The following is a 23,502-nucleotide window of genomic DNA, read 5'->3' as shown; positions in this document are numbered from 1 at the left end:
CCAGCTCCCTGGGCTGCTTTTCTGGCCCCTCTGGCTCTGGTCGCTGCAGCTCTGCTCCCAGGGCAAGTTTGCTCTCTCTGGGCTGTGCCTCTGGCTTTGGGGCTGCAGCTCTGCTCCCAGGACAGGGTCTGCTCTCTCTGGACCTGGCACAGGTCAGCTTGGGGCCCTGCTTTCTCCTTAGCTCGGCCCCCCTCTGTCTGACCCAGGCAATTCCAGCTCACACGGAGGATGGGCCCCCCTGACTCCCTGATTAACCTGCCCACCCTGTCATTCAGGCTGATCTGGAGCATTGGCCTCTCCCCATTGTTCCTGGGGGCTGTCAGTCTCGGGGCCCTGATTCCCCATCGACCCTTCCCCCTTTTTAGTACCGGGAGCTAGAAAACCAAAACACCCCCACTGAATGTTAGCAACAGTCCCCTTATAAGTAGCAACTAGAGTCACCGGCTGAGATTGGGGGTCTATTGTACCAGATTCTGCATGAGAGTCTACGCCTAAAATGCTGTATTCATACTGCAACTTGCTCAAGGAAGTGGTTTTTTTGACGAATTGTCACATGCTGCAAAAAGGGAATTCAACTCTTTAGATTCGTTGAAAAGATGGCGACACCTGCCGCACTGCACTCCTCGTTAAAGTAACTGTTTTAAAATCGGTTGGCCTGTCTCTCATTTACACCAAGCCCTTTTTATCCCAGTGTAAAGGGGCCTTAATGCAGGTGTACCTGTAATTTAGTCCCGTATTAAGGCCCTTTTACACGGGTGGTGTAAGTGAGAATCAGGTCCTTTGACAACGTCACTTGATTAGAGGACATCCTGGTTTTAGATTGCCGCGAGGCTGGGGAAGATGGCGACAGCCGGTCAAACCTTTGCATACCTGGTGGTGCTCATCGGCTTACAAGGTACGCTTTTTGGATCTGGGTTGCAGATTTGGGCTGTGTGTCTGCTCGCGCGTGCTAGCGATTTGATTCTTTCTCAAACTCCCCTGCCTTGTGGTAGATAAGTTTTATCTTGGAGGGCTGGAGCGGGGGGAAAGGATATAAATTCTGATTCAGTGTTTTGCCGACATTTCTTTACTAAGTGGAGCATGGCTGCCTTGTTCCTTTCAAGTTACAGTTTTCAGGCTCATCACAAGAACAGGCTTAGAAACTTATTTTTTGTGTTTGTTTTTTAAATGAAAGCCCGTTTTTTCCATCACAGAGACCAAAGCCGAGGGGCTCGCACAAGTCGCTGCATCAAAGCTCCAGAGAGATTGTTAGAGCTCATTAACTGTATTTAGCTGGGTTGCTGGAACAGACATTTCCTTACCCTGCCTAGTTTTTCTTCACTGAAGTCAGCTAGAACTGTGCCCATGGGCTAAAGCCAGGCCACAGACTGGAAAGTTCCAGAGAAAGCTTCTAGAGTATTTCAGTCTCCAAGGATCTAGAAGCTCGTCATTTTTTATCATTGACAACATCTGTTCCTGCACGCACTGAAATTAGGGCCATCAAAATCCACCCTTCTGGTCAGAAGGGGTTGTTTTTTTCCTCCTGCGTATAGCATTACAGTGATCAGGGGAATCAGACAGGGGTTTGGCTCTACTTACTCCGAAATAGGGATTCCGTTGTTGTCAACTCTTGTGAATTTGTTGCGAGTCTTGGTATTTTTCTAAAAATCCCCAGCTGCTGGAGCCCTGTGATTATGTAAGAATCTCACTTTTTTTAAAAAAAAAAATGAATGCTAAATTTCTAGCCCTTGTGGTTGTGGAGAAAAGCTTGAAAACATGATCCATAAACATTCAAAACCCAGCAGGCACATAAAAAAGAAGCCAAAATTAATATTTTAAAAAAGACAATGTCATGCGTGAGGGACCTCATTCGTGATTTTGGGAGGCACAGGGTTGGTAATATGATGGCGGTGTGGGGGAGGGAAGGTGAAAGGCCCAACTTTTTAGAGGCGTTTCAGTGCCTTCAATGCTGGTGTAAAGGGTGGTGTATTTGTTAATCCTTATGTCATCCATTATGTGTCTAGGGCAGGTCACGTGGTGTTTGTGATTTCCCCCCCCCCCCCCCGCATAGTAATGGCCTTTTATGGTCGTTCTTGCGTACGGGAGAAGATGGTCCAGCTTAGTAGGCGGAGTTGAAACAGCAAAATCCACTCTGTCGCCATCACACAGCAGCAACGGTGAAGCACACACAGCGAATCAAGAGACCACAAAGTGGTAAAAGGAGCTGAACTTCCCCCAGAGCCAGCAGCGGTCACGTGTAGGGCGTTTTGCTTGATCCAAACAAGAAACAAAAGTAAAAACAATCACCCCTAGCTCTTCTCACCCATGGATCTCAATGGGCTTTTTAAATGGGTACCGTTGTCCCAATTTCAGAGTGGGGGAAACTGAGGCACAGAAAAGGAAAGTGACTTCACCCAGCAGGACAGCCAAGTATAGAAGCCAGGTCTCCTGAATCCCAGTCCAGTGCTCTAGCCGCTAGGCAATACTGCCTCCAGTGAAGAGCGCACACTCTGTTTGCTAGATTACCAATTCAAAAGGTCCAACTTATAAATATGAATGTGTTTAACACACCTGATGTGTGTGTATGTCTGTCCCCTCCCACTCTGGTGATGGTGGGGTTAGTTAGTTACTCCTTTAGCTCAAGTGTGAGACTTTGGTTCTCACTGCTGATAATCGCTGACCCTAAAGATGACCCCTGCTGGATTCGCTACTTGTGTCACTCATGAAAATGCTCTTTCCATGATTTAAAACAAAAAACTCCCTCAAAAGATGAAATGGCCTCTGAGACAGGAAATGATGGGGACAGGAAGTGGCTCAGCATAAACCAGCCTCTCCTGCTAATTCTGGGCAATTTGTAGATGGGGAGGGTCGGCGAAACAGGAAATGTAAAGGATGAGGCCATCGTGTGTTGGTTATTGATTAGGACCCCAGAGAACAAATTAGAGGCAGGAGAGAAAATAAAAATGGGTGCAATCTAAGCCCAAACTGGAAATAAAAACAACACTTTGCACTCCTGTAGCAACTTTACTTACCAAGGAGCAAAGGATGCAGACCTTAGCTGAGCCTTACCACAGCGATCTCTGGGAATCGTTATATAGAGGGGGAAACTGAGGCACAGAGAGAGGCAGTGACTTGCCCAAAGTCAGTGAGTTGGTGACAGTGCTTTCAGGGTGTAGCCGAACTTGGCAGGATCCACCTGTTAGAGCAAATAAGGGAAATATTGGTGCATGAATTAAATCTGCCCAGGCAGGAAGAATATTCTGTCCCACCCTTCCTGCTTCATGGCCGCAGTGACACTTCGTGGGGACTCCCCTCTGCACGAACGGCTGCTGTGCATCGTGGGAGATGTAGGCTGGAGGAGAACAGGGGCGGGAGGTTCTGCACTAGCCCAGCTGGACACAGATGAAGGGCGAAACATTCCGTTTGGATTTTCCCGACAAGCCAAAGAAGAAGTTCATTTCCCATGGAAAATGTCATTTTTTGCAGAAACCACATTTGCTGTTTAAACACCCAACACCGCCCCCGCCCCCGCAGACATTTCTAGGACCTCGCTGCCGAAGTAATCCCAATAATTTCAACATAAGAAAGCAGCATGGCAGAATCCTGCCCCTGGCAATAAACAGCCCACGCCCGTTCCCGAATGCCGGTTTGGGGCACCGACCCCAAGAAATGGGCGTCCCCCTCTTGCCAGTCTCCCTGATCTCTGCACTTTGAGGGACAGGCAGTCAGTGTCCTTTCATCCCGCTGGGCAGACCTCATTTGGCCTGTGTCTCCCCCGCGACACCGGCCACCATTGTGCCCAGGGATCTCCATTTCCGTTAGTGGTCTGACCTCTAAACGGCGTTTCTTCCCCTCCTCTCCAGCATTTTCTTTGCTTCTTCTTGCTCTTCCTTTCACTTCTCCCTTTGTGGGTCACTTGCATTTGTGCTAGCTCACCCCTCTGTGCAGGTTGTACCCCCAGGCCCCAGTTAGCTCAGGCATCAACTCTCATGTCCCCCAATGTTCTAGACAATCTCTTATACGTTCGTCCTCGCTGATACCAACGTCACAATGCTCTGCTTGCTCCAGGCCCCCTTGGACACCGGCAGGCCCTTGTGCGTATTATATTGTTGTTGGGAATAAATGGTTCGACAAGCCTTTTCAGTACAAATATCAGAGTGATTCAAGACCTAGTGGCCCGCAATCAAGGCTCCGTTTTGCTAGGGACTTACAACATAACAATACCTAGAGCGAGGGCTCTTTGCGGCTGTGATCTGTGATACTGGGTCCGGACACCATAAGAGGAAGAACAGAAAGTTAGGCCCAAAAAGGAGCCGCTGAGCCCACTGGTTGCATGGTGTATTGTTGTACTATGGGAGTATATTGAGTAAGGGCTTTTGTGAAAGCTTGGAATAGTCTGGACGTGATGGTCATTATGCGACATCGATACAGACTGGGGTTAAACCGGCCTCAAGGAACGCTCCATTGCTCATTTTGGGGGGGGCCTAAATCTTCTGTTCTCCACTGGGGAGGGCAGTCTGGAACCTGATTGTCACAAGAACTCAAAGTCCTTCACAAAAGAGCCAGTAGCATTATCCCCATTGTACAGGGGGAAACTGAGGCACAGCAAGAGGCATTTGCGCTAGCTTGTCCCAGTTCACCCAACAACTAACTAAGAGTAATGCTTGTTCCTTTGCTTCCCATTGCAACCCTGATTTTTGTCTGTTGACAGCTTACGAGGCCACAGAGGTGCCGAACGATCAGGTGAATGGGATTGTCCATGGCACGGTGTATCTAAACCCCAAACTGATAGTCCCATTGGAATACACGCAGATCATCTGGTGGGTCAATGAGACCCAAAAGATCCTGACTAAAAAATGGAATCAAACGTTTTACCTCAATGGCTCTTTTCATAATAAACTGCATTACCACGAGAATCACACTCTGGAAATTGTCCAGCTGCAGAAGCGAGACAGCGGCATCTTCCGGATAGAAGTGGAGGACACCCAGAGCAAGACGACAAATGAACGTATCCAACTGAACGTGTACGGTGAGTCGGGAGCGGCTTCTTCACACAAGGGTCAGGGATGGTGAGGTAGAAGGGCCCCGATAATGCACCCTCCTCTCTCCCTGGCCCGAAATGCCCACAAGGCAGGGGAAGGAGCAGGTAACAGCTTGGATGGGACAAAGAAGCTCCTAGAAATGGGCCAGATCCTCAGCTCAGGTTCTGGGTCCAATGCTCCATCGCCAGAGCTGTTCTTTCTGGAATCTTTGTGGCTGGGGCTTTAAGGGGATGGGTCAGGTACCGACCTTAATGACATTCCTGTTTTGGGACCTCCCACAACGGACCAAATGGGAACAGAGGCAAAAGCAGATTGCTGCCCTGCTGGCAGAAGGTGGGGTAATGGAGCCACCCAGACGTCTTCAAGGAACAGCTACAAACACCTCAGAAAGCAGGAGAGACCAGCTAGTGAGAGCCAGGAAGGCCATCGGGGGAGGGGGCTCCATAAAAGAAAGGAGTTGATAACCCCCCAGGCTAAGCTGGTAAGGGCCAGGAAGGATGGTCTTGTAGCCAAGGCACTGGACTGGCATCCAGGAGATTTGGTTTAGTCACTTAGGCCAGTGTTTCCAAAAAATGACTAAGGATTTGGGATGCCCCATTTTCTGGGCACACTTTAAAGGGACCTGATTTTCAGAAAGTGCTGAGCATCTGGGCTCTGAAAATTGGGATCCTACAGGGGATCCAGAATTGAGGGACACACAGTCACTAGTCACGTTTAAATATCTTGGCTTAAGGCCTTTGCCAGGGGTCTCTCCGTGCTTCAGGGTGTGAGGATATGGCCATGGAGTCCTGAGAGATGCTGGGGTGAGGGAGGTTATCTAACCACCCAGACAGACCCTAGGGTCACATGCACTCTGCTAGGTGAGATGGTGGGTAGACAGGATGGGGAGGGGGGGATACACAGGGAATTTGGTACTGTTGATCTAATGTATGTGGTCCAAATGGGGTGTATTTCATCACCCCCAAAATGCTGAAGGAAAACGATGAGATCTGGAAAACATGTTCTCCAGTGGGAAACTTTTTAATGAGCTTATTCTAGTTAGCTTATCAAAGGGAAGGTAAATTGGTGACTCGCTCTCAAAGCAGTACGAACACACGGGGAAGGTCTCTGAAGAGCCCTCTCTTATCAATCTAGCAGATAAAGGTAGAACAAGATCCACTGGCTGAAAGTTGAAGCTAGAAGAAAGTTTTGTCTCATTTTGTGTTTGCGTTTAACAGGGATGGAAATGAACCATTCACACAGCTCACCCAGGCATATGGTGGATTCTCCATCACTTGAGGTCTCCAGATCATGGTTGGACCCTCTTTCTAAATGATACGCTCTCATCCAGCCACAAGTCAAAGGGTTGGAAGCAGAAGCCATTGTGTGAAATTGTCTGATCTGCATTACACGGGCAGTCAGACTAGATGAGCATCATTCAAAGATTCCAAGGCCTGAAGGAACCATTGTGATCATCTTGCCTATCCTCCTGGATAACACAGGCCAGAGACCTGCCCCAAAACAATTCCTAGAGTAGATCTTCTAGAACAATGTCCAATCTTGATTTAAAAATTGTCAGTGATGGAGAACACATCACACTCCTTGGTAAATTGTTCCAATGGTCAATTACTCTCACCGTTAAAATTTTATGCCTTATTTGCAGTCTGAATTTGTCTCGCTAATAGACCCTTCTGTATAAAATCTATACATGCAACATCCCCAGCTGGTATAAATCAGTTTCATTGGAGCACCACCAGTTTACATCATCTGAGGATCTGGCCCACGGTTAGATCTCTGTCACAGTTTGGCCTGTTGTTGAATTTCTCTTTTCTCTATTTCCAGAGCCCGTCCCTAAGCCCAGTTTTAACGTCACTATCAGGGCCAACGAAGATGGATGGTGCAATGTCACCCTGGAGTGCACAGTGAACGCCGCCCAAGTGGCCTACCACTGGTACAAGAATGAAAAGGATTTTGTGGGCAAAAATAGCAGCACACTGGACGATCAGTTAAAGTCAGAAAGTCACGCATCTTACAAATGCGTCGTCCACAACCCCGTCAGCGAAGAGGCGGGCTTGGTCTATTACAGGAGCCCTTGCACATGGGATGGTAACATTCACTTTGCATTCATTTATCTTGCTGCGTCTATCTGGCTGTGCAGCTTAGCTATGCAGCCACTCTGCTTCGGTCTCAATTGCAGCAGGGCAGCCGTGGTTTTGATGACTCTTGAGTGAGAGTCTCGTTCGCTGCTCCCCAGTGTGTATTTCCCCCCCCCCCCCGGGGGACCCCAGAGCAGTCTTCTGCTGACCTGCCCTGGGCTGTGAGTTGCTATGAAGCTGCAGCCACCGTGGTGCCAGACTGGGGATGCCAGGCTGCTGGGGGTGCCGCGGGTGGGACGACGGATCCTGGCCACACGGCGTGATGCTGCCCAGGGTTGGAAGGGCTGTGCGTGCCCGTGACACAGGAGAGCCGCCTGCTGATGGGCTGTCGTTCGGGCGATGGGCTGAGTCCTCAGGGGGTCGAGGCCAGTGCTTTGGAGCTCGAGGTCGCAGGGACAGTCCCTGGCAAGGGCCCGACCAAGGGGGTCCATTAGAGGCACCAGTGCAGGGTGTGGTGTCTGCGTTAGCACAAGGCACAAAGTGACGCAGCGGGGGGGATATGGCGGGGGGGGGGGGGCAGAGCGCTCAGGCCAGGGACAGGGCTGCTTTCCCTGTGTTTTGCTGTGCATCCTCTCCTTGCTCCCCTCTCCTTCGACCCCTGCTCATCCTTGCCCCTAAAGTCTACCGCCTCCTGTGGGTTTTCCATGGCAGGGGCGAGGCAGCCCATTTGTATTATTGTTAATAAATAGCCGGCAGGTGCTATAAATAACAGGCTCTTGTCTTGTTTCAGAGAAGAACTCAGCCGTGCCCTTGTCCCTGGCTCGGAAGACCGCCGATTCCATCCTGGCGTTTGGATTTCTCCTCCTCGTCCATAACTGGGTCTAGGGCTGCCATTCCGGTGAAAGCCAAGGGAACGCAACGATCTCCTCGATTGCCTGCGCTGGTCCGTTCCCGGGCAGACCTGATGAAACACACAAGACCAAAACGAACTCCTGAAATAACTCTGTTAGACAGATATCCACCATCTTGGCCAGCATACTGGGGATTGAACCAGGGACTTAGAGAACTAAGGAGAAGATGATGTTGCAGAGACAAGGCCCACTTCTTGGGTGCTATAATAGCCTCACTTTCTCTGCAGATGGAGGGGAGGGTGTGGGGAGGGATCCTGGCTGTTTGCTGGATAAGAACAAAGGCCCTAAGTCAGTTTAAATTCAGGCTATTTATCCAAAAGTCCTTCCTTTGTTTGTTGGGATCTGGAGAATCAGTTTAAAAGTGCAGCCGCTCCAGGTTGCGGGCATAGTTGCCAACTTTCACGCCATAAATAAGCACCCTGACTTTCACAATAAACCAAAAATCAAGCTAATCCCATTTCAAAACAAGGCCAAAACAAGCCAATCCCTAAGTACCTCAGCACTCTATGTGACTAGGTCCCCCCGGCATGCAGTCTGGGACTGTGGTGGGCCCACTGTGCACCCCTGACTCTCTCCCCACCTTGCCCCTGTTTGCCCCTTGCCCCCCTTTACGCCCCTTTGCCCCTGCTTGCTGGGAGCAGATTAAAAAAAAAAAAAAGAAGCAACAAGCTACAAGCCAAAAACTAGCCAACAAGCAACTCGCAAGCCACTTAAGCCAAAGACAAGCCCAATTTCTGTGGGTTTTTTTTCACGGGTTGGGCATGACTGGTTGTGGGACCTCTTTGGAGGTGTTACAACCTGAGGGATTTTGCATAACAACCCCCCACTGTTCTGAGTACCTGGAGAAGCTGTGGCCTCCCTTCCCGGAGGGAATTGACATACAAGCCAGAGCTGCAGAAGAGCTGGTCTCTCTCACCAACAGAAATGGGTCCAATAAAAGAGAGAACCTGCCTCACCTTGTCTCTCACACCAACTTGTCCCTGGCACACAGCAATACATAAACTTAATTCAAGAAGGTTAACCTGTATTCAGTAGGGTTTGTCCAGGAAATTGCCACACCTGTGACAAATTATGAGGGACCTGGGAGAAAGGAAACAGACCAAGGAGAAAGAAATATCTGGGAAGCCTGCAGAGAGGTGAGGGCAAGGAAGGCTCTCTTCACAACTGGGGACGAGCTGGGAGAAGGCGACCAATGTACTTCCTCCCAACAGAGGAAAGCTGCAGACTCCTGTTTTAAGGAGAGAGGTAACAACTGCCTGAATTAACCTGCTCCAGGAGGAGGGTGGGGGTTTCTGCCACAAGGAGAGACAGAGGGGTAGCCCAGGCTGGGAACAGGGCTCATGGGGTGGGCTTCAGAACAACTCCAAAAGCCAGGAGAACCTCTGCTTTATTAAAGATGTTTGTTCTGGACTATTTGGCACCAGCTTTTATTAGGAATCTCGCCCCCTGGGGAGTATTATTGAGTCAAGAGGCCTGAAGTGGAGTTACTGGGTTCCTGAGAAGGGAAACTGAGGCAGGGAATGCCACACTTAGCCAGAAGTGGGTGATGCTGCAGGGCAGTCACACCCCAGGACAGTAACAAAAGGGGCAGAAGCATGAAAGAAAGAGTGAGCAGGAAACAAACAAATGCTCATGGCTAAGCTGCCAGTGTAATGGTGGTGCCCACAACTCACGCTGCTTGCTACTTCGGGGAAATCTCTCTGTCTGATTTCTGACTTTGGTGTGAAGTTATGAACTTGCTGTATGTACCTTTACCGATATGGAGCAGCCTCTTGGCGTCTCTGTTGTCCTTTCAACTCCATGTCGGAGCATTAGGGGGTAGGGGCAGCGGCCTAACAGTAGGGGTCATTTAACTTAAGTGCTCAGCCATTGAAATGTGATCACTCTAGACAACGGACTGGCTCCAAACTAGGCTAGCTGGGGTGAGGTTGCCTGGCAGTGAAGACACCTATTGAGGGTGACAGAGGACTCACCTGACAGAGGAGACTGGAAGGTTATAAAAAGGGAGGCACTGATCGAGTTGGGGATCGTTCTTCCTCAGCTCAAGAAAGATGGGAGAGAAGTCCTGCTCCTTCCCTATGTGTTTACATATTTAATGCCAGTGGCCCTCCATTTCTGGTCCTTCCTGTATGCAACCTGGTGCTTAGACTAAATAAATACCTACAAGGTCATGTTTTTTCTCTCTCCTTCTTTTCCTCTGGCAGGGAAGGGGTTAAATCGGGGGACTCTTTGAAGTTGGTGGGGAGGAAGGAAGCTGTTGGAATGTTCCATTCGCCCTGCAAGGGCGTGGGGCGTGGGGCGTGGGGGAGAGCTGTTCTATAACACGGTTGTACAAACGAGCCATAAAAATAATCACCAGACTCACAAGGATAAATCACTAGACATGAGTGTACACAAATGTGAACTGAAATTGTGTGTGTGTTGGGGGGGGGTTAATAGATTCCTCTCCTCTTCATCCCCCCCCCCCCCCAGTAGAGATGGTTCAGTCACCTGTTACAGGTGAGACATACCTGGATAGTGACTGCCATGGTAACTGCTCATCATGGGGAGAGGTTTGGCCCTATTAACCCTTAGAATGCTGGTTTGCCCCAGGGCAATTTCACACCTTGGGGACCAGCCAGTTCCTGAGGGTTTGGGAACAGGCCACCAGAGGGCGCTGTGCTGGGGTGCTGGCTTCTGGCCACCGGGAGCACCCGGTCCCTACCTATCTTCCCCCCTCCCGCTCCATCCATCGCTCTCCTGCACCCCCATCCTCCAGGCTGTCCCCCTCCCATTGCAGAGGAGAGACGGGAGGAAAAGGAAACCGGCCAATGCCACATTGCTCCCCTCCTGCCCTGAGCGTGGCTGGCAGCAGCTCGTCCCTGCCCCCTATAGGGGAGGTACAGGGGGCAGTTTGTCTGTGTGGGCAGGACAGACAGGGCTTGGGATGCTGGGACTGTAAAGGGGAGACAGCTGGGGGAGGGGCCGGGGGGAACAGAGCTGGGGGTGGGGGCTGGGGGTGGAGCTGCTATGGGGCTATATAAGGATGAAGGGGGGAGGAGGATTGAGTGGGGGAAGGAGGGGTCAGAAGAGGAGGGAGAAGGGACCAGTGTGTTGGGGTAGGGTGGTAACGGAGGATATTGGTGATAGCACAAGGATATTACTCAATGGCTAATGCAAAGCATGGCCCAGTGACTAGGACACTAGCCAGCGACTCTGGGTCCAGTGCCCAGCTGTACCAGACACTCCCTGTGTGACCCTGGGCAACCACTGAGTTGATTGATGCCTCAGTTTCCCCACCTCTGGTACCAAGGAGATATCAGCACTGCCCTGCCTCACAGGGAGCGGGGTGGTTAGGGTAACTATTAGAGACTGGGAAGAGCTCTGGTCCTAGGGTGATGGGCGGCCAGGTAAGTAGCTGAGACAGAATGTGAAGGTGGGTGTTTAGGAGCTAGGTCCCCCCTCCCCCAAAGTGATCTACAAGATGGCAACATCTGCGAGAGGCAGGTCTGTTGGGAGAGATTTGGGGCCCTGGTACAGGCCCCACCCCCTCTCGTTTAACCATATTTACACAGACATTAGAGAAGTTTGCGGTGGGGGGGCTGAGCTTGGGTCCCCCCTTTTCCTCCTGTCTCATCTGCCCTGGAGAGAGACTGCTCTGGGGTTGGCCACGGTCCTAGCCTAAGGCAAAGTGGTGTACTGGTCTAGGCTGTCCTGATGACTTGCCGTGTGGACAAGGTGCTTCCTCTCTCAGGCATAATGACAATCAGCTTGTGTTAGAGAACCTGGAGCATTAAGTAGTGGTCATGCAGAACTTTGAAAACCACAACACTAGAGATGGGCCGGGCCTAATCCAAACTCAGGAGCTTCTAGAGCCAAACTTCCAGCTCAGTAGGATGTCCCAGGTCTGGAACCCAGGCCTGGGTGTCCCTAGACAGCTGCTGCTGCATCCTGGCTCCGCCACCCAGTGTCTGCTGAAACTGGAGTGCCCACAGGCTAGTAGGATGATAGCCTCAGCCAAGACTCCACCCACGGGAGCCCTGATTGGAGGATCGCCTGACTCCACTGATTGGTCCAACCACACTATTTAAGCCAAAAGGAAACACAGGAAGTTTGTCTGAGCAGCCAAGTGATTTCCTGTTCCCAACCTGCTACCTGGCTCCTGCCTTCTCTCTTGTTTCCACCCTGCTCCTGCTCCATGTTCAGTTCTTGCCTTTCCTCCAGTTACCAGGCCTGGCTTCGACCCCAGCCTCCAACTTCTGACCTTGATTGTCTTGACCCTTGGTTCTGCCATTTGGTATCTGACCTTGGCTCTGACTCTGGTCAAGTGGTAGTTGCTTCTGATGCTGACCCTTGGCTTCGTTCCCCAGCCTGGGTGCCTGCTCTGCCCACTAGACCTGATTGCTGATCTGACTTCTGGGCCAGGTCACTTACGGCCTGGTCCATAACAGTCAGTCCCATCTCAGCAACTCACGCACATTGGACTATGGCAGAAGGGCTAAAACCTTACAAAAATGGACACTGGGTTTCTAATGACCCACAGGGACCTTGGTTTTATGTGTCATCTTCCTCATTAGTTTAGAAAAATGAGGCACAGGTGGTAAAAGTGAGATATTCTGCCCTTGGAGAAGTAATGTAACCGGCTTTAATTGAGTTCCTCTGGATTTATGCTGGTGTGAATGAGAGGAGAGTCAGACACTAGGACTGACATAGCTGAAAGAGGCTGGATGAGAAAAGTTTGTGAAGTCTATCCACGACCTCCCGTGTCTTGATAAGTCACAGCGCCAGCCCCCGTTACAGACACACTCAGCCTGGGCCCCTGGTCAGAGCTCAGGGTATTAGGGTCAGGATTAGAAGACCAAATGCAGCCTTGTGTACGTCAGTGCCAGACTTCTCCAAGACCACTCAGCAGCTCCCACTTTGGCCCACTTCATTGGGTGCTGCTGAGCTCTTGTGTAAATCCAACCCTCCAGCCTTCTTGTGTGAACAGCTGGGCTCCCAAATGCTCACCTCGCTTTCCTCTTTCCCCACGGAGAGGCCCCTTCTGAGCTGTCTTTTCCTCCTAGGACTCTCTGGGAATGTCTAGGAGAAGCTACCAGTTTGGTGTTAGGATGGTGATCCTGGGACTATGTTGGTTGCTTACATGCCTTATCCTTACAGGTAAAGTAAGTGTGTGTGTGTGTGTGTAGCTGGTTGAGAATTTTCCACTGGAATGAAGAAACAATTTCTGCAAAATGGAAACTTTCTGTGGGAATTCTTTAAGTTTGTTAAAAGAAAAGGAGGACTTAGAGACTAACAAATTTATTTGAGCATAAGCTTTCGTGAGCTACAGCTCACTTCGTCGGATGCATTCAGTGGAAAATACAGTGGGGAGATTTATATACACAGAAAACATGAAACAGTGGGTGTTACCATACACACTGTAATGAGAGTGATCAGGTAAGGTGAGCTATTACCAGCAGGAGAGCGGGGGGGTGGGGGGAGGAACCTTTTGTAGTGGTAATCAAGGTGGGCTATTTCCATCAGTTGACAAGACCGGTTGAGGAACAGCGGGGGGGGGGGAATAAACATTTTACGTTGTGTAATGACCCATCCACTCCCAGTCTTTATTCAAGCCTAAGTTAATTGTATCCAGTTTGCAAATTAATTCCAATTCAGCAGTCTCTCGTTGGAGTCTGTTTTTGAAGTTTTTTTGTTGAAGAATTGCCACTTTTAGGTCTGTAATCGAGTGACCAAAGAGATTGAAGTGTTCTCCGACAAAATTGAAGAAAAAAAATTCTGGTTATTTTGACCCAAATCAAAAATTGACCCAAAATGTTTAATTTCAAATCAGTTCAACAAACTGTTAAAATAGCATTTCCCTGTCAGTCAGTTGCCTCATGGGAGTTGTAGTTTGGCCCTCCATTCTCGCCTCTGGGCCTGGCTCCCTGGAGGACTACATGTCCCATACAGCAATACAGGCTCCCATCTTACCAAGCTGTGTGGTGCACCATGGGAGTCACATGATCATCAGTGCATTATGGGAGAGGGAGCCCGGCCCAGCCCATAGGCATCCAGCTCCCAAATTACAGCTTCGATGAGTCAGTGTGCCTCAATGAGAAAATGCAGATTAATATTGAACTGACTTGAAACAAAGCATTTTGGGTCAGTTTAACCAATCGAAATGAAACATTGCCATTCAGGAATGTCTGATGTTCTCAGCCAACGGTGCTGAAACTAAATTCTTCAACGCTTCCAAACTGAAATATTCCAGGATTTCCATTCTGCAAAATAACTTTCAAATTTTGGCTTTTCATCTTGATGTGGGATGGAAAATGAATGTTGAAATATTGTCATTTCCCAACGAATGGAAACTCCCAGTTTCACTCAACCTGTAGATAGGTGGAGGAACGTGTATGGGGATGGAGAGGTGTGCATGGGGATGGATGGATGGAGAGATAGATAATATCGATCTGCATGAAATCAGACTCAGAAATCAAACTCACGTTAAAGAACTCAGTTCCATCAGTTTCCTAACCTCTCTCTTTCTTTCTGTGTTTCTAGATGCACGCACCACCAAATCCCAGGCGATCCAGCTGACTGGGATGGTGGGAGGATCGGTAGTTTTCCCTTTCAAAGTTCCCCCATGGGTACCCGTGGAGACCATCGTCTGGAATTCGGTCACAACCCTCGCCACATTTACCCCCCAGAAAGGGAAACTAGCTGTAGTTAAAGTGCTGGATAAACGCTACATAGGGCGGTTGAGGGTCTTGGACCATACCTATTCTCTGGTGATTAGCAACCTGAGCATGCTGGACAGGGGCGTGTACAGAGCGCAGATAAACACCGAGTTCACCACCACCGTGACGGAATACCTGCTGCACGTGTACAGTGAGTGTGGGGGTGGGATGGGGGGTTGTTTGCACCAGCTGATGGTTGAGCTATTGGTCCATGGAGTTGCTCCTGCTTTTCAGAGTTGCTGAAATCCTGGGGCTCCCCTGGATTTCAAGAGGAGATGCAGCTGCTGAGCATCTCTGGAAATCAGACCAGAGCGAGGGAGAGGAAAATCAAACTCCCGTTTCCTTTAAATTCAAGTGTCTGTTTCAAGAACTTTCTTTAAACAAAGACCCCTCAGGCCAGTTTCCTCCAAGGGTCAACAGGGAGCTAGTCAGCTCCTTTGAAGCTCTTTAATGAGTGCATGGCATTCCAGTGCTCAGTGTTAATGAGGGGCTCATGCTAATTTCTTGTCTTCTGCGGCTCAAATGTGGATATAACCGCCCTGTGGGTAGGTGTTTATTTCAACATAAATATATATTTTTAGAGAAATTTCCCATAAAAATATTTGTAACATAACATCTAGCCCCTTAGACACGTCCACATGTAGCGCTTGTCATCTTGAAAGAGCTTGGCAAATTGTGGGCCTATTGAAATCAAGGGCAAAAATCACATGGCAGCAGAATCACAAAGGCCCAGTGAAGAACCTTGCTCTGATATAGGGCTTTTCATTCATACGTCTCAAAGTACATTATAATGGTGGTCAGTATTGTTAGGCTTGGGGTCACTGCCCACAGAAAAACCAGCCCACTTGGGGCATCGTTACATGCTGCATATGTGGGTCTCCACTGCATGGACCTTTGAATCTCAGGGCAAACTTTCCTGGCCTTGGGGAGGCTGAGTGAAAATTTTCTGTGCAAACTGTTTTTTTTTTTTTTTTTTTTTTTGAGGGAAAACTAGATTGTTGAATAAATGGATTTTATTTGCCTAAAGTATCTGTTGGAAAAGTCACCACCCAAAAACTGAACATTTTTTGGTTTTCACCTGAGAACAAAGTACTTTGATTTGGCTGTCCTGCCATGGTGCCTCATGGGAGCTGTAGTTTGATGGCCTCACTGCCTTGTTCTCCTCCACAGGGTAGGTTCCCTGGCCAAACTCTGTCTCCCATGACGCACTACCAACTTGCCTGGCCTCCCTTCCCTAAGGTGAGACCATGATGCATCATGGGAAATGTAGTCTTACCAGGAAGCCCGGCCTGTAGAGGAGAATAGGGACAGGAGGCACCCCAGCTATATTTCAGTTTTCAATTTTTATCAAAAACTTAGAATATTCCATGTGGACCACCCCGCCCCACCCCACCCCACCCCACGTGTATGCTGTGTAAAGAGATGAGAGGGCTGGGAACCTGTGGAAATGACCTGGGATTGCACAGAGGGGATCAAAGCTACGTGCAGCACAGGGAATCCTCACTGGTCCCTTTCCCGTTTCGTATTGCCTCCGACACGCAGAGAAAATCCCCGTCCCAGATATTGCCGTTGCCATCCTGAATGGAACCTGCAACCTCCTGCTAAACTGCTCTGTCGCTGAGGGAGCGGAAAGTGCCACCTTCATCTGGATGTACACCCGCAGGAGGATCAGCCAGACCAAGGAAGGACCCACCCTGCACATCTCGAGCCGTCCAAGAGCTAAAGACATGATCCACACCTGCCTGGCAAGGAACCCCATTAGCCAGGGCTCAAAAACAATCTCCATAGAAGACTACTGCGGTAACTTACTATCTAAGCATCCCTAGGATAAACCTGAAAGGCATGGGGTCCTGGGGTCAGGGCGGCCACGGCACAGCTGCGTGGGTTACGATCCCACTGCGTGAAATTCACCTCTGTGCAGAGAGCCAGCCACATTCCTTGGCCCCACTTAATCCTAGATGCAGGCCCCTATCCTTATGGGGCCATGGCAATGGCCCAAGCCTTTAAAACCCTGACCTGTGGGCATGGGCCAGGGCTTCATTACAAAGTTTTGTTGGCACAGAGTTGCTGGTCCATGCCCCTGACTGACAGACCTGTGCCAGCCAAACTCCCCGTGGAGGTGCAGTTGTACCGACAAACCAGTCCTCTTTGCTGATCTAGCTTGTGTCGTTCAGGGAGGTGGCTTAACTATAGTAACAAAAGATCTCCTTGTGCTGGTACAAACTGTCCTCAATAGGTGGCTCTGCTGGACTAGTTATACCAGTAGAGCTGTCTCAGCAAATCTTTTCTAGTGGAGTCTGTCTCGCCAGCAGAGAGAGAGAGAGGGGTGGTCTGCTTCTCCATTGTCCTGCCCCTTGCCCTGTCACTTACACCAGTGGAGTGTCTGGCTTCAGGAGGTCCCAGATATCCCTTTCTCATTTGGTAGCATTTTATACCCCTGGTGTAAATGCTTGCACCAGATTGTGAGCTGTTTGGGGCAGAGACTGTCTTCTTGTTTGGTGTTTGTACAGCGCCTTGCACCACGGGGTCCTGGGCATTACCGCAAAGCAAAGAACACATAATATTCAGAGCAATAGGGAATGGGGATAGGCACGAGCGAATAGCTGCTTTCGTAGGCGGAAAATAACCCCAGAAACCTAGAGATGCTCATTGCAGAGGCAAATGTTCATTGTGCGTTTGTCTGTTTCAACAGAAAGTGGCTCACCGACATCCATTTTCCAAGCGCTGAAGGCAACGTGCTTCTTAATGTTCTTTGGACTCCTCTTCAGCATGACCAATATTGTAAAATAAGGACCACACACTGCCTTCGAATGCAGACCGGAGTGACGGGAACGCATGCAAAAGGAAGATTTGTTGCTGAGGGGGAAACAGAAGATCTCATGCCAACTGCATCCAAATGCCACCAACCCTTGCTGTAAGTTACCTTCTAATGCAAAGAGCTGCCGTGGCAGAACTTATTACTGTGGCTTTTTAAAAAGCGACTGTAGATTAAAAGCAGCAAGAGAAGATGCTGAGGCATTTCACGTCTGCAGGCAGAAGGTGATAATCTCCTAATATCTCCTCCTAATGGGCATGAAGCATCACACCTGAGATCCAGCCAATAGTGTGATTGTGTGGACTCCTGTTTACCAATAAAATGCACTTCTCAGTCAGGCCTGAAGTTACTGATCTGCTCATAAAGATGTGGGCTTTTTTTCCCGTTATGCCAAGGCTCTGGGTGTCGCTGTAATTTATGCTCGTAGTAGAGTAAAGGGGCCTTAGTGTAAATGAGAATCTATCCCCCCAAGATCTTCAGCTAATAAAGACCTCTCTGCAAATCAATGGGCCTGATCCTCCCCTGGCTTGCACCCCATGGGCTTGATTCACTATTGTACTATGCCAGTGGTTGGTGACTACTGTGGTGTGGTGCAATCTGGTGGGCAGGAAACCCCTCCCCCTTTAACTGCCAGCTTCCTCTCTCGCTCATTTCTGCATTTGATTTCTCAGTGCATTTATCTGGGCAGGATGGGGAAGAAAGCCAATTAGATGGGGGCAGTGGTGTTTCCAATCCCCCACATTCAGAAATCATGGGCCAGGCCATCCAGAACTTCTGCTTTGCGAATCACAAGGGTTTGTTGCTGTTTTTTAATACTCAGTGTTTGCCGGGGGGTGGGGGGGTTCTTTGCCTTCTGTGTTTTTCAGCTTTAGGGCTCTCACTTTCAAGCCTTCCTCTGCAAGCACGGGGGGCGAGATCCTTTTTGTTTTTTTAATGAAAGCCGAGATTCTCCGGAAGCCACCTTCATCCAGGAGCTGGGCATGCAGAAAACCAGGACAAAATCGGGAGAGTTGGTAGCACGGGCAGCAGCTTCCCTGATGCCCAAATAGTTAATGAGGGGGAGCGGAGAGAGCAGAGGAAGGCCTTTCCTAAGTGGAGAAGAAGGGGAATCCTTTATCTTGGCTTTTACACTCTGGACTGCCATGTGGAATAGTCCTGGGAAACTTTCTTACCTGGCCTTCTCAGAAGCTCAACTTGGGCTCAAGGGGACAATGAAGTTTCACCCTGGGGCGTGTGGTTTCCTGGGTCTCAACTCAAGTCGCCCGTCCCCACTCCTGGAGGAACACAGTGAAAAGAACATCAGCACTGAACAGCTCGATGCTGAGGGTGCATCCATACAGCGAACGCTGTGCACGGGTTAGCCGGAACCAGCTAGCGCGGGTTACGACAGCAGTGAAGACAGAGCAGGGCGGGCTTCAGAGCAGGTCAGGAAGCAGTGTATGTGCCCAGGTTCTGTGCTGGGCTGGCACTACCCATGGCAAAGCTGGCACGGTGCTCGCTTCACAGCCATTGTGCCCCGCGCTGGCTGGATTCAAATGAATCACAATGACAAGGTCCATAGCGGATGTCACAGAGTCTCTGCTCTGTCTCCCTTTTGAGAGTCAAAACTGCATAAAAACCTCATCCCCTAGTGCTGTCACGGTGCCGTTACGATGATTAATCATCTCTGCTGTGGCAGCACCTAGGAGCCAAGACCCCAAGGTGTCAGGTGCTGTACGAACACAGAACAAAACGCCAGTCCATGCGCCCAAGTGCTTCCAACAATGTGTTAGGGACACAAGGCGGGCGAGGTCATATCTTTGATTGGACCAACTTCAGTGGTGCAAGGTGCAAGCTTACAAGCTACACACAGCTCTTCTTGGGTCTGGGAAAGGTGCTCGGGGTATCACCGCTACCTACAAGGTGGCACAGATTGTTTAGCGTAAGGAGTTAACACCTGTTGCAAGAGACCCTGTGAGGTGAAGTGGGCCATTAACACCTCTGCAGCCACAGGACAAAGGGGGCCTAGCGGGCTGCAGATTGTTGTAAGAAGCCATAACTCCAGTGTCTTTTTAGTGTCTAGTGAAGTTATGAACTTAAGCTCCCAGGGCCCAACAGAGCGACAGCAACATCACACACAGCAGTCTCTGCTAGTCTGCAGGCCCAGGAGACGATGTCAAGCTCTAGTAACATCCTGCAAGCTAATGACTAGCAAAAGTGGATCGATCCCCTATATCTAAGGATGAGTGAGCACAAATAATTATCGCCCCTTCCCCCCGACTCTCATGTGACCCCTCTGTAGAAGAAAAGTGCCACCGTTTACAATACAGGGTTTACTGATGGTCAGCCCGGCCGCTGATATAAACCAGTGTGGCTCCATTGACTTCAGAGGAGTGGTGCCAGCCTACTTCTGGCACACAGATTTCCAGGATCAGGCGTCACAGAGTTTCCTCAGCTGACTTTCTGAGTTTCTTTAGACTGACCCCCTACTTGGTAAGGCAACTCCCATCTTTTCATGTACTATGTATATATACCTGCTACTGTATTTTCCACTGGATGCATCTGAGGAAGTGGGTTCTAGCCCACGACAGCTTATGCCCAAATCAATTTGTTAGTCTCTAAGGTACCACAAGGACTCCCCGTGGTTTTTTCTTCAGCTGCAATTCCCCTCCCTGCTATCTCCACGGCTAAAATTTTCCTCTGAGGCACAGCTGGGCCAGCAGGGATCAGTAGCAGCGCCTGACAAATGCAACCTGCCCGCTATGTGACATAGGAGTTTGTTGTTGTTTCCTTCTCGGTCTGATCCGGGGCTGCGAAATCTCTTTTTATAAATAGCTTTCCGCGGCAATGACTGGATTCCCTGAAGTGTGGGCTGAGCTACAGTTAGTACTGGGAACTCCATCCTTTCCGCCAGCTTGGTTTGCCCTTTAGCCATTGGCTCTGACATCTCTCGCACAAACAGAAAGCTATGCTATCCCGGTGGCGAGAGGCAATGGTGCTTCCGGTACCCCAGCTGCTTCAGAGGAAGGTGCAAGGTGCCCCTAGTGGACAGTTATGGAATCGCTTGACCCAAGCAAACATTCTTTCCTAATCTGTATCATTAGAGGTGAGTTTATGCCCTGAAGCGTGAGGGTATATAGCCTTTCTAAAAGATTATGCAGCCTAATGTAAGGGTGGATAGTCTCTTTATCCATATACATGTCTAATCTATTTATTAATCCTGTTAAACTCTTGGTCACAATATCTTGTGGCAAGGAGTTCCACAGGTGAACTATGTAGTGCGTCAAAAAACTTTTCCTTTCATCAGCTTTAAGTGAGTTGCCTTTCAGTTTAATGGAACATCCTTTGTCCTGGTAGTGTGAAAGAGAGTGAATGTTCCCAATCTCCCTTCTCTGCACCATTCATTATTTTCTACGTGTCTATCCTCTTCCCTTATTCAGGAACTTTTTTCAAACTAGAAAGCCTCAAAGGAGAGTAACCCTCATCTGGTATAAATCGCTAACTCTCCATCAAGGTTTTTTAATCTCTCTCCCTAGGGAACTTTTTCTAAGCATTTTTGAAACTCCCTATATGTCTCCTAGATACTGTCTGAGACAGAGTGACCAGACCTTTACACAGCATGCCGGAGACCACTGGTTTATATAATGGCATTTGCGTGCGTGTGTGTGAAATGCAATATTTTTAGCATGGCTGGTTGAAATGTTTGAGATGACATGCTTTTTAATCCAAAAAATGGGGTGGCAAAAAAAACCTTAGTTTTTACAACAAAAATTCATTTTTATGCAATTTTTTATTTTTCAGGAAAAAATTCAATGTGAAACATTTGAAAAAGATTTTCTCACTATTGTTATTTTTGACATTTTAAAATGCTTTTTGTTTGGAAATTGTGGGGAAATTCCCACTTCCTCTCCATGTTTGGGAAGGGGGGGGAAGTAAACATAAGTAAGAATTTTTTTCTCACTTTCTCTTACTTAAAAAATATTCTATTGGCAAAGTGTAAAAACCTTTCTTAAATTGCTAAAAAGGGAGACAGCATAACCCCTTCACTTACCTTTTTACTTTTCTCACACTTTTCCAGCAGGGAAAAAATTAAAAGAGGAAGGGAAGCGGGTTCTCCCACTTTCACAGTTTTACTTTCCTACCCGTAGTCTCTCCGCTGGAAAAAATGGGGACGGGACCAAAAAGGGGGAAACATCAGATAACTCAAAACAATTTTTGAATGAGAAAACCCCCCAAATGTTCAGATGTTTGTTTTCTTTTGGAATTTTTCATGTAAAACGAAAGTACACCTGGTCAGTTGTAATGCTCAGTATTATTTTTCATCCCACTGCTCCTATGGCCTCAGATTCTGTTTGCTTTTTTCACCTCTGCTCCTCCTTGAGCAGCAGCCTTCATTGAGTTGCTCACCGTGATAGCTAGGTCTGTTTCCTGAGTGGTTCATAAGTGAGCTATAGCTCACGAAAGCTTATGCTCAAATATATTTGTTAGTCTCTAAGGTGCCACAAGTCCTCCTTTTCTTTTTGCGGATACAGACTAACACGGCTGCTACTCTGAAACCTGTCATAAATTTAGAAGTTTAGATTGTAAACTCCCTGGGGCTGGCATTGTTGTGAAAACTGGGCCTTCAAATTTACCTTGGTTAGGCGCTCAATCCTGAAGAGTGAGTGAAAGTTCCTAAGGAATCACAATAACCTGTCCCAACAAATGTAGATGGGAGCAGTTACAAAAAAGAGAGAGACTGAATTAGGCCAAACGAAAAGGCCGCCTGATATAACTCAAGGACTGTGTTAGATCATGCCTGAAAACAAGAAAAATTCTGGGCCAGAAATTATCGAACCAAAATTGGTGGCTTGGAAATTAGGCCTAACTGGTGGACAAAATAATGAAGGGACGGGATGTTCCACTTTGGGGCCTTAAAGAGACTTCAAGAGAAAAATTGACTACAGGAGCGAGCTTCACCACCATGGTTGCCATCTCCTGGGACCCCGGGCCTTCATCATCCTGATCCTAAGATATGTGCTGACCAGAGAAGGACCCAGATGACATCACCACCACCGCTAGCTCCGGCTGAATCCTGAACACCATCTGGGATGTGAGACAGTCTCCTTTCCCCCCATCCTCCGCTGCCCCAACAATATTTCCCTTTTCTTCCCCACATCATTTCTTCTGTTTTCTATCCCTCTCCTTTTTCCTTCTTTCTAATAAGAGTCAGCCAAGACCGCATATTTTACAACACGGCTGTGAGCCTGTGACCACAAAGAGGCAGCTGATGCAATGCCCTAAACAGCCCAACGTGCCAGGTGGCGGCCCATATACTGTGTCGGTGTTTTTCCAGCTGTGAGGTTACACGGGAGCCTCAACACCAAAGGCAGAAGCTGCATTTTCTGTTCTTTCCCCCTCCCCCCGGTTGTGTGCGTTTGTCTTGTCTTGCCTTCTAGGAAATGGGATCCGCCTTGAACACCACCAGGAACAACGCCAGCGCCAGCTCATCTCAACTAACTTCTCTTTTCCCCCCAAAGGACAGGTAACCGCAGCTCTCCTACCATCGGAGACCGTCAACGCAGGCTTTCCTTCGAAAAATGAAACCGGGAACGAGAAATGCTGCTAAAATAAAAACTGTACTTAATATTTTAAATTTCAAATTCTTCCATACTTTTTCCTTCTTTCCCCTATCTTTAATAAAGTGTTAAAAGGAGGTTTAATGGGGTATTTGCTATGGTACTAAGCAAGCTGAGATCTCTCTCTACCAAACCCCAAACTTTGTTTAATGTTGTACAGTTTGAGGGTCATGTTAACACCTTTGACACGTTGGGCCCATTTGGTCCATCTAAATCAATACAACAGCCCTGTTCTATGTTTGTATCGTACCCGGTGCTATGGGTCCTGGTCCTTTAGTGGGGTACCTAGGCACTGTATAATTATAATTAAGGCCCCACTTGAATTGCAGGACGATTGTCAAATCATCGCAGCTGAATTGCGGACAAGACGTGGAAAAGGAATAAC

At 48.8% G+C, this 23,502-nt stretch overlaps 2 protein-coding genes across 7 annotated transcripts; both read left to right on the top strand.

The window, feature by feature from the left end:
• Positions 1-569: 569 nt before the first annotated feature.
• Positions 570-10,178, top strand: CD48 (CD48 molecule). Of its 2 annotated transcripts, XM_043534948.1 has the most exons (5): positions 590-675; positions 742-895; positions 4,691-5,008; positions 6,843-7,106; positions 7,887-10,178. In XM_043534948.1, the coding sequence occupies exons 2-5, from the start codon at positions 841-843 to the stop codon at positions 7,979-7,981; spliced, it is 732 nt and encodes a 243-aa protein (XP_043390883.1). In that variant the 5' UTR covers positions 590-675; positions 742-840; the 3' UTR covers positions 7,982-10,178. The 2 variants fall into 2 exon arrangements, with proteins under 2 accessions (XP_037739154.1, XP_043390883.1); XM_037883226.2 differs by having other exon boundaries at positions 570-895.
• On the top strand, positions 9,118-23,134 carry LOC119564089 (SLAM family member 5-like). Of its 5 annotated transcripts, none has more exons than XM_037882698.2 (5): positions 9,118-9,252; positions 13,053-13,146; positions 14,530-14,856; positions 16,248-16,505; positions 17,398-23,134. In XM_037882698.2, exons 2-5 carry the CDS (start codon positions 13,065-13,067, stop codon positions 17,493-17,495), a joined length of 765 nt encoding a protein of 254 aa, XP_037738626.1. In that variant the 5' UTR covers positions 9,118-9,252; positions 13,053-13,064; the 3' UTR covers positions 17,496-23,134. The 5 variants fall into 5 exon arrangements, with proteins under 5 accessions (XP_037738626.1, XP_043390881.1, XP_043390879.1 ...); XM_043534946.1 differs by lacking the exon at positions 9,118-9,252 and adding an exon at positions 11,055-11,396; XM_043534944.1 differs by lacking the exon at positions 9,118-9,252 and adding an exon at positions 11,939-12,283.
• Positions 23,135-23,502: the final 368 nt, after the last annotated feature.

The sequence above is a fragment of the Chelonia mydas genome, chromosome 24 (assembly GCF_015237465.2).
Source record: "Chelonia mydas isolate rCheMyd1 chromosome 24, rCheMyd1.pri.v2, whole genome shotgun sequence".
Taxonomy (NCBI): domain Eukaryota; kingdom Metazoa; phylum Chordata; order Testudines; family Cheloniidae; genus Chelonia; species Chelonia mydas.
Note: the sequence above shows the minus strand (reverse complement) of the source record. Positions and strands in the feature narration are given on the sequence as shown.

Excerpts from the sequence above, each read along its gene's own strand:
- CD48 (XM_037883226.2), top strand. The coding sequence starts at position 841 with ATGGCGACAGCCGGTCAAACCTTTGCATACCTGGTGGTGCTCATCGGC. Across the intron at positions 5,009-6,842 it reads TATCCAACTGAACGTGTACG|AGCCCGTCCCTAAGCCCAGT; the intron begins GTGAGTCGGGAG and ends CTCTATTTCCAG. Across the intron at positions 7,107-7,886 it reads GAGCCCTTGCACATGGGATG|AGAAGAACTCAGCCGTGCCC; the intron begins GTAACATTCACT and ends GTCTTGTTTCAG.
- LOC119564089 (XM_043534944.1), top strand. The coding sequence starts at position 12,185 with ATGTTCAGTTCTTGCCTTTCCTCCAGTTACCAGGCCTGGCTTCGACCC. Across the intron at positions 13,147-14,529 it reads TACATGCCTTATCCTTACAG|ATGCACGCACCACCAAATCC; the intron begins GTAAAGTAAGTG and ends CTGTGTTTCTAG. Across the intron at positions 16,506-17,397 it reads CTCCATAGAAGACTACTGCG|AAAGTGGCTCACCGACATCC; the intron begins GTAACTTACTAT and ends CTGTTTCAACAG.